The 10,719-nt window shown below is 41.1% G+C and overlaps 1 protein-coding gene across 5 annotated transcripts in view; it reads right to left on the reverse strand.

Annotated features, from left to right (window-relative positions):
- The window catches only part of Map4k3 (mitogen-activated protein kinase kinase kinase kinase 3), a 144,099-nt gene that overhangs the window by 40,678 nt on the left and 92,702 nt on the right, over positions 1-10,719 (reverse strand). For 3 of the 5 annotated variants that reach the window (XM_021217728.2, XM_029531468.1, XM_029531467.1), the window contains exons 14-16: positions 7,283-7,341; positions 6,154-6,216; positions 304-362 (exon numbers count right to left, since the gene is read on the reverse strand). In XM_021217728.2, the coding sequence (XP_021073387.1) occupies positions 304-362; positions 6,154-6,216; positions 7,283-7,341 (181 nt within the window). The remainder of the gene's footprint in view (positions 1-303; positions 363-6,153; positions 6,217-7,282; positions 7,342-10,719) is intronic. The other 2 variants (XM_021217729.2, XM_029531469.1) reach the window with 1 other exon arrangement.

Here is a 10,719-nt window from a genome sequence, read left to right on the forward strand (position 1 = left end):
CATCAAGCAAGTTTTTCAGAGGGTAAACAGGCCCACTCTAGAGAGAAACCAACTGCTGAGGTACAGACTCATCACAGCTGGGGATACTGTAACAAGAAAGATCTGCAGGCAGGGCCAAGATGGACTGTTTAGGCTGCTCTTCCCTGATGACAATTACTGACCAGTGAGAAGACTATGGGAAGGTCAAGGGCACAATGCACAGCATCTACTGGCTCAATACAATTTACTACCTTAAATATGAAATATAAAATATAATATTGAAGACAATTATGTCGAATTTAAGTTTCACAAGAACTTACTTACTTGTTTCCACCTAAAAAGTCATGACTTTGGTGTCCTTGTCCATACTCTAACTGTAGATCCTAGTGGCATAAAGCAAAATATTTAGCACAGCAGTCTAGCAATCACTACATGCTAATATATATTATTTTTTAAAAAAGAAAATCCCCAAGCCCCAAATAAATCTGTATTGCTATATACTCTTAAAAAGAAGACAAGGTGGCATTTCCAACAATACAAGATATGGTATCTTGATTATTTGAATATTTTTCTGGGAATTTTTCCAAAAGACATCTAAAAGTTTTATTTATGGCTGTTGCTATCTATTGTAATTAGTATTTGTAAAAATTAGCATGTAGAAAGAAAAAAGCTCAAATAAAGCATTTTCAAGCTACAACGAAGCAAAACAAACAAACAAACAAACAAACAGAATAATCAACAAAACCCATCTTGGTTTGACTTGTGTGTGGCATCTAGAATGGCCGTGTGTGTATATATACACATTCACATATTTCTATTGCTTCTTCATGCAAGTGATTAATTAATGTTTTAAAGACATAAAGCTGGGCACTACTGCAGAAGTGAGGTATGCAGTGAACTAGTACAAGCCCAAACACTGCACTAAAGGAGGTTTAATGAAGACTTTTAAGGTTAAAACAGTGAAGTTTAAATGAATATTGAGAGTTCCTTGCCTACAAAAACATTTTGACTGAATAGTGCAGTCTGAAGAGAGCTAAGAATTAATATTCAGAAGAATGAGCAATATACAGGCTCTACTCAAACACCTTCTTGAGGAACATGTACTATCCATCAACCATGTAAGAACCAAACTGCCTTTCCCCTCTTAAAGAAGCCACTGTACTCCAATGACTGCTAAAAGGGATCTTCTATTAAAACACAGCAGGAAGGGCTTTTGTTGACAAGGGAACATCAGACACATGACTAGACAGAGGTCCCCTTGGAAGAATCTCCCAAAGTCAGAGATAGCTCTTATGTTTCCACAGTTACCACAGATCTTCTGTAGCATGTACACTGAATTTTAATCTGTCTACAAGTCTCTTAAAGCAGCCAGGCCATGAACTCCTTAGACACAGCAAAAAAGGCAAACCTGTAACCCAGCACCTGACACACAAACTGTGCTCTGAGTAACAATCACTTGTTCAAATGTCACCTGTTTCAGTTCCTGGAAACAGGAACACTTCCCCAGTGCACAGATATGCAGAACCACAGACAGCTCTAGTCTGGAATCTGTTAAGTCTAGTATTACGATACAATTGCACATAACACACTGTACTTTAAAATTAACTTCAAGACCTTTCCAAAAAAAATCTGTGAAAATCAAAAGACTGATTTAGACAAGGCTCAAACTTTGTCCCTTTCAATGTTCAGGTTCAGATGTAACCGTTCTTACCAGTGACAGCAAAGACAACACATCCTAAGTGGAAAAGATTAGTTGACCGTCACAGTGGTACAAATGGAATTCTAGTGGGAAAGGACTGTTCTCTTTAAAATTGTGACATATTCTAATTACCACGTCACAAGCTTGCAACAACTGCATCACTTTGACTTTTAGTGGTCATGAATTTAAACTTTATGGACTAGAATTCAGCCAACAGTGTACTCCTCTCTATGGGCGCTTCTAGGTTTAAACTTGTCTTCAGGGACAGATAACCAAGCACTGGAACTATAGAGGTAACAGCTTCAGTCAGTACAATCTAATAAATTTTACTAAAGAACAGCTTCACAAGTATGCATGAGTGCAGAGGGATATGGCTTCTGTTGATGTATAGGAATGGCCTCTTAGCTAAGAGATGACAATCGAGAGCAGGTGACAGTAATAACCAGAAAATGACAATCTATCAAGGCCAGGATTTAAAATAACTAAAGGGATAAGAAAACACCAAGCATAGACAGACGTATGTGCATTCAGGCCAATGGAGTATGCAAGTTGTGGAGTATGTAATCACCAAGTCTGATGAGCAATCCAGCAAGCAAAGCTAAAACAGAAAGAGGCTACCAGGGTGGCAAGGGAGGAGAAATGATGCTTAAAGGTTGTCTTCTCATCTCCACCCTCAACACAGTATTCCCCTCCCCCCACATCATACACTACGAAGTTTAAAATAGTATTTAGAAGCCATTCTACATTGGGAAAATGCTACCAAGATTATGTTTAGGAAACACTCAACATAACCAAGATGATGGCATCATCTGGCTCTTGGACAAGTTAATCAGAATGCACTTGAACATGCAGGCATCAAAAAATTTAGCAGCATTAAACAATTAATAAATGATAATGTTTAATTATACTGCAATGCCAAAGCAGGAACAATGGACTGAAAACATACAGTAAGCTCAGAAAGGTTCACTTGAGACTCAAAGAACAATCCAAGAAAGCCAGCCAAGGGTATCAGCAACTTTATGGTGAAACCTTCTGATCTCACAGGTTTCTTTCACTGAGGGGGATGGGAGACTATTCTAAATCTAGGGTGACAATTCTAAGAAAATAGTAAGATCTAAGAAAGAACAAAGAGCTCACTGTGAAACACTGGCAAGGAAGGACATTACATACTCAAGAAGTATGTAGTTTCTTTATGTTATGTCACTCTGGAAGACTGCAGTCTATACCAGATGAGAAAACAGCAGGAAGTCACAGGTCTGAGACCACCGGACACAGAGACAGACAGACAGACAGACGGACGGATGGACGGACAGACAGACAGGCGGATGGAATGACGGACAGACGAGAAAAAGAGCAGGAGAGATTTTTTTTCATAATATTTCCTCATAAAAATGAGAAAATTATGGCAGGGGTAAAAATGGTTAATATAAATCCTTTTTAATATGGATGATTATGTGTGGAAATAAACTGGGAACAAATCCGAGAGAATACAAAATGAATTCCTTTGGAAGTCAGAAGCAGGCTGAGTTAGGTGTGGTTTGATGAGTGATGCCACTGACTGGCAAAGACTGAGGGGACAGATCTGAAGAACATGACTTTCATGCTGATCCTTCCTCAAGGGCGGTGAGTGGATTCTTCTTCTTTATGTCCTCTCCTGACAATTAACATGGGGCTTTAGCTGGGCGCAGTAGAACAGACCTACAATCTGAACATCTGGGAGACTGAGGCAGGTGCCAAGATGACGGTGACATCAGTAGGTAATGTAATCATTGGGCCTCTGTTAGATACATATTCTACATTGCTGATGGGAATACCATACTTAGTGTTTAAAATAACACATGACATGTAAAACTGTCAACTTAAATGGTAGTTTTTTTGTTATCACTAGGAACGGGTTCTTACAGCTGACTCTATATTATAGAGTCTAACAGTGTCTCATCTGTCCTTCTTCCACAGCTGGAGGTTACAGGCCCCAGTGCCCTTCTCTGTCATGCATCCTCCCCTGCATCATAGGATGCTCCTGACTCCAGGACAGGGACAGCACAGGGGCCTCAGCACATCTAGGGAAAGGAGGCAGGACGTGGGTAACTCAGTCAGGTTTGGGACTCATTCCACATGGTCAAATATGTTTCTATTCTAATGTCTGATATTTTTGCTCTTACTGTCACCCATTCTGCATGAGGGTGTACTGGCTAGCTTTGTGTCAAATTGACACAGCTGGAGTTATCACAGAGAAAGGAGCTTTAGTTGGGGAAATGCCCCCATGAGATCCAGCTGTGGGGCATTTCCTCAATTAGTAATCAAGGGGGAGAGGCCCCTTGTGGGTGGGACCATCTCTGGGCTGGTAGTCTTGGATTCTATAAGAAAGCAGGCTGACCAAGCCAGGGGAAGCAAGCCAGTAAAGAATATCCCTCCATGGCTTCTGCATCAGCTCCTGCTTTCTGACCTGCTTGAGTTCCAGTCCTGCATCCTTTGGTGATCAAAAGCAGTATGGAAATGTAAGCTGAATAAACCCTTTCCTCCCAACTTGCTTCTTGGTCATATTTGTGCAGGAATAGAAACCCTGACTAAGGCAAGGGTATTAGTAAATAGTAAGGTTGGCTTCAACTTCTGAGCCTGTGGCCTGTTTACTTTGTGACAGTCACCGAATGTCATTCTAATCTGCATATCCTCTCACTCCTCTTGCTTTTTTTTTTTTTTTTGTTTTTGTTTTTGTTTTTTAGTCTTGGTTTGGTTTGGTTTTTCGAGATAGGGTTTCTTGTAGCCCTGGCTGTCCTGGAACTCACTCTGTAGACCAGGCTGTCCTCGAACTCAGAAATCCGCCTGCCTCTGCCTCCCAAGTGCTGGGATTAAAGGCGTGCGCCACCACTCCTCTTGCTTTAAGAAGCCTTTGATTACCTGTGTTTCCTGCGTTGGAGTCACAATGTTCACCCACTTGGCTTTTTCACAGCCTCCTCCCGACCGCTAATGCTGCCTCTGTATGATAGCCAGTTTTTACATTCTTTATTACAGGCTCTCATTCTGAGGTTCAGGACACCCTAGGATTCACTACGTAGTTCAGGTTGACCTTGAACTCACCATCACCTTTCTGTCTTAGCCTCCCAAGTGCTGAAATTATAGGCATGAGCCACCAGACCCAGCTGCACTGCCCCTACCCCCAAGACACTAACTGTAGGCAATACATGGAACTTCACAACACCATCGTTTCCTCTTTGAGGAGTCAGCTCCGACTCTTTTAGTTATCTCTCATTTCTAGCAGCAGTGTTCACAGTGTCTTAATTTCAGATGTTTTTCAACTACCTCTTATAAGTGTGCTCTGTGACACTGACTCCCAAGACACAGGCACAGCTATCTCTTTCCTTCCTTCAGAGTCCACAATGGATCTTGTATGACACTGATACCAGCCAATTAGGTCACACTGGTCCAAGACAGCTTCCTGACCTCCATGACACCCACTGTGTCTGCTCCACTGGTCAGCAGTTGACAGCTGGCCATATTTGGTAATAGAGCTTATGGTTTTTGCACAGCTAAGAATTTATATCTAAGTATTGCTTTATCCGATGAGATAGAACTTTTCTCTGCAAAAGGATGATGTCTAAATCTTTTGTTTTATAAATAAGATGTGGATTTCAGTGCTTATATAAATATTTAGACTAACCAGAACTCAAAGAGATATCCTATCAAGATGGAGAGGAAGAGAAAAAAAAAACTCCCATTCGAGAGGCAGAACAGCAGAATCTGGGAGAAAATGTTGGGGTAAAGGGGTTCTGGCCAGCCATATGAATGGAGAGATGGAAAGAACCACTTAGTAGTTTAGAAAGCACTAGCTACCTAATGTGTACTAGGTGAAGGTTTCCTATGAAATGGGAAGACAGCCTTACTATATATATAGCTTTAGGGATGACAGCATCCCTGAGAGAAAAGGAGACATTGTATAATGCTAACAAATTCAAATTTTCATCTTATTCCACCATTAACTTAGGGATAAATTACTTATTCAAATTATACATGATGCATGCAATATATATAATATATACAAAATATATTAATATAAAACATATAACAGTGCTAGTGTATATAAAGCAAGATATATATATAAATGCATATATATATAAATGCATATATATATATATCAATCAATGGTTTATCATCCATTGAAACAAGATATATTACTAAAATTGGACATTTTTTATGGGGAAATGGTGTTTCTAAAAGAAAAAAACCTTTACATTTGGTAAGAAATTTAAACACTAATGTTTTTTTCATAAAAGAAAAAAATTGTTTATTGCTGCAATTTTACATTTGAGTAGATCTGACTTGTAATGGGAAAAGGTATCTATATCTTTTAGTATATATGGACGCTTGCTAATTGACAAGTTTTAGTTTATAAAACAATAGAACTGGTCACAATGTCTGAGCTAAAGAGAGTTAAGACTACATCAGTGCTGACAAGAAAATCAGAAGATGAGAAATACCAGATTAGATCTTGCAGTGTAGTATATTTCTTCTGAACTGTCGAAAAAACCATCACTGTCGGGCTGTTTAGCAGAGACCAAGAAACCCAGGTTATTGACAATTAGACTGACAGCCACAACACACAAGGACAACTTTCACAAGGGAGCTGGGTCCTGCTAACATCATTTTATTAAGGCAAATGCAAAATCAAATGATAGCAAGTGGCTTGCACACAAGCAACATCTCAACAACTGCTTGAGAACACAGTTATTAAGTTAGGACAGATCCACTCTACAGACTGCCTTAACAAAACACAATTAGCAATCACAAATATTATGACTACTTGTAATTCCTAATCTGCATCCTTCTACAAGAATGGCAGGCTTTTTTTTAATGTAAAAATCTAATCATTTTAAGATTTTAACATTCCCTTCCTTCAGGCTAGTACAATGAAATCACAAAACAAGCTGGTATCTTTCTTTGTGCCAGTCAAGTGGTGAAAATACGCATTTAAACTTCATAAGAAAGCTCTTACAGTATGTATTAACCATGCTTTTCTTCTAATTTATCAAATGGGAAAGGAAAACCCATCATACTAATAATTTGTGGCAATTTTATTAAAATCATTTTTAAATCTCATCTTTATTCTTCTATAAAATATTAATGTCTCAAATATTTGCAGAGCACTCTGTCTCCAAGACTGGGCCAGAGCACTGTAGTTAGACAGTAGCACGCAGGACCCCCCTGCCCCCCGGAGCCTCATGAGCCTTTGCACACTGCCAAGTGTTCTATTACTCTCCATGCCTGCTCTGTCTGAGTGTCAGTGCTCTACACACTGGGATGTTTAGAGACCATGGCACTTTCCCTAGCGGATACAAAAGAAGCACCTCAAAACCAAACACAAATTAAAACAAAGGTAAAAAGCCAGCATTTAAAACAGTTAATCAGAGAATGATGAAACTTATCTCTTCAAGTAATTTTAAAAATACTCATTTTCAGCAACACAGATTTATTTATTCAGTATTTAGAGTTACCATTTTTTTTCCAAATATGAAATTATTAAGTCCTAGCTAGTCCATACCAATGTATCACAAAGGCAAACTTAAGATCTGTGTTCAGAGGCTAACGTTCCAAGACCATGGCACTTACAAGTTCGTGATGTGGCTCTGTCTCCTTCCTTAAAGGCGGATCAAATTTTACCTGGCCGACTGAGAAGAAAAAGAGGTTATGTCAGGATATGGGTCATTTCCTTCCTTGGATTCTTGAGACAGAGTCTTATTATTTTAGCGTAGGCTAGCCTTGAACACAGGAACTTCCTGTAAATATGCATGCAGTGCTGGGGGTTGAACCAGGGCCTTGATCATCATGGGCAATTAATCTATACTGAGTTGTATCCTTTGCTTATTAGTTATTTTCTATTGTAAAAAAAATAACAAAAAACAAAAACAAAAAATCAAGCAAAATGGCATGTTAAAATCAGAACATAACTTGTTCATGTGCTGTGGTCCAGCATAAGAGATTTTTGAACTTGGTATCTAGCCAGGTAGACATCAGCTGGTGCCAGTAGGTGTGAGAATCACATGCAAGATGGCCCCAGTAATTCCTGTGTAGTCCTCTTATACCAGATCAGAGTCTGTGGAGATGACAAAGCAAACATGGCAGACCTAATGGCTGACCTTCATGGTAAGGGTCTGTCTTTCTGTTGGATCCTGTAGTTTGGAAGAAACTCCTTTGTGAGCTGCCCTAAGGCCAGGGCCTTTAGCTAGCAGTAATAGAAGCAACCATCTAGCCTACTAGCCGAGCCTTCCATGACCATAGTTGCCGGGAACATCCTGACAGCTGTCACCAGAAGCCCCGAGCCTCAAACGCTCTGCCACACTGTGGTGGTTTGAGGAAGACTACCTCCCAATACTTAGTCACCAGGAGTGAAACTATTTAAGTTACACGGTGTGGCATAGATGTTGGAGTAGGTGTATCCTTGCTGGAGCCCCAGCAAACAGCAAAGCTTGGAAGCTGCAGCCACGTGGTCCTACCTTTAGAGTCAGGGATACAAGAAAGGGGTTGTGGAATCTCTGGCTGTGGCTAAGGAAAGCCCTTGAGATCAAGTGTATATTGGGGATGTCCATGCGTGTCCAGGGAGGACTTTTTTGAAGCTGGGAAGATGAACTCTGGATTGTGTTTGAGGTGCTGTCTGATAGGCAAAGCTAAGGGCGGGGCATGGAACCAGCTCAAGGGAGACGTGCGCCCGTCAGTGAGCCGAGGGACGCTGGAGGTCTGCAGGGTGGTTTGACATGAAACACGAGGTGCACGTTTGCCCTTCTGGGCTTCAGTCTTGCTTTGGCCCAGTATTTCCTCAGTATGATCCTTTTTCTCCCTTTGATATGATAAGGTGCAGTCTGGGTCATTTTATGTTGGAAGTATGTTATCTGCGTCTTGATTTTGACTCACAGTTAAGAGATTCCCTTGAGTCCCAGAAAAGACTTTGGAATGTGGTGGTTGAGTAAGAATGGTCCCCATAGGCTCATATATTTGAGTTCTTAGTCACAGATGAGTGGAACTGTTTGAAAAAAATTAGGATTAGGCATGTGGCCTTGATGGAGTAGGTGTGACCTCACTGGAAGAAGTGTGTCACTGAGAAGGGCTTTCAGGTTTCCAAAGTCCATGCAAGGCTCAGGTTCTCGTGGCCTGTGGATCAGGATGTAGACCTCAGTTACTGCTCCAGCATCATGTACATCATTATGCTCCCCACCACGATCATAAGGAACTGACTCTCTGTACAAGTGGGATTTGAATACAAATGGCCCCCATAGGCTCATCTATTTGATGCTTACTCATCAGGGAATGGGACTATTTGAGAGGGATTAGGAGGTGTAGCCTTGTGGGAGGAAGTGTGTCACTGAGGATGGGCTCTGAAAGCCCACACCAGGGCCATTCTCACTCTTCCTACAGATCAGGATGTAATCTCATCTACTGCTCCAGCACCACACATGCTGCCAATGCTTCCTGCCCTGAGGATAATGGCTGATCCTCTGAAACTGTAAGCAAGTGCCTAATGAAATGCTTTCTTTTCTAAAAGTTGCCTTGGTCATGATGTTTCTTCATGGCAATAGAACAGTGACTGAGACGGTAAGCAAGTCCCCATGTACATACTTTCTTTTCTAAGATTTACCATGGTCATGGTATCCTTCCCAGCAATAGAAGACCAGTGAGTAAGACTTCTGACCTTCAAGAGCGCCATGAAACAATGTATGTTTACAGTCCAATCAACTGTATAGTACAGAACCTTTATTCTTTGCTGTTCTAATGCACACAATGGTTTACCACCTTTACATTAGATCTCTCTGCTTTTATAGTCAGGGTAAAGTACTGAAGACCACTGAGATGAAATTAGTCACAAGTGTAAAGACTTTTGAGGTGGCTAGGGCAGAAGAATCAATTCCATCATGGTTTATATAAAGGGCTCAAGGCCAACCTGGGCTAACAGCAAGACCCGATCTGTGAAAAACAAAAGGAAAAAAGATACCACAGTTAACTATTAAGAATGTTGACCCATGCCTGGCAGTGGTGGTGCATGCCTTTAATCCCAGCATTTGAGAGGCAGAGACAGGCAGATTTCTGAGTTCGAGGCCAGCCTGGTCAACAGAGTGAGTCCCAGGACAGCAAGAGCTACACAGAGAAACCCTGTCTCGGGGGGAGGGGAATAATGTTGACCCAAACCAGGTATTATTGTCAACTAAAGTGTGGGAAAGAACTGGTCTCATAACATAATTCCTTTAATAAAAAATTTTTGATTTTAACTTTACATATAAAGTGTAAATAATGGAGCAGGAAAGATGGCTTAGTCATTAAGAGCATGGTTTCTCTTCTAGGGGACCTGGGTTTGGTTCCCAGCACCCACATGGTGGCTAATGACCATCTGTTATGCCAGTTCCAGGGGATCTGATGCCCTCTTCTGGCCTCCATGGGCACTGTCGCAGGATTTTCCCTGTCCAATTACAAGAATGCAGAGGAGGTCTGTGACTGGACAGGAAAAATGGAGGCAGAGCTAAGAGTTGAAGAGACACAGAGTGAGTCTCAGAGGAGTGGGAGGAAGATGGCTGCAGATTATACGTGTGGCAATTACCAGCCACAAGTAGCTATGATTTCACAAGGTTAGAAATATTGGGATAAAACTTTTATAATATTCAATTGGCTCTGGGATTATTGTATTGGTATCTTGTAAATTTGTGATTTTGTTGATACATAAATCTGATTGGTTAACTAAAAGCTAATTAGGTGTTGAGATGGAAGACCGTGCGGTGCATGGTAGTGAGAGGAACTGGGATGGGGGTGGGGGTGGGGGATGGGGAGTACCAGAGAGATGGCCTGGCAGGAGCCCTGTGGCCTGTCAGTTGCTGGCACTAGTGCAAGAACCTGCTGGCTCCTTTCCCCCCACTACAAGGCACTGCGTGCACTTGGCTCACATGAATTCAGGTAAACACCCAGACATAGAAAACAAAAAATACAGCTTTTCAACTTTTCTAGTAACAAACCAAGAGATTTGAATCTTTGACAATAGAAGGCATGGGTTTTAAAGTTCTGAGAAA

This window comes from Mus pahari, chromosome 18 (assembly GCF_900095145.1).
Source record: "Mus pahari chromosome 18, PAHARI_EIJ_v1.1, whole genome shotgun sequence".
Lineage (NCBI taxonomy): Eukaryota > Metazoa > Chordata > Mammalia > Rodentia > Muridae > Mus > Mus pahari.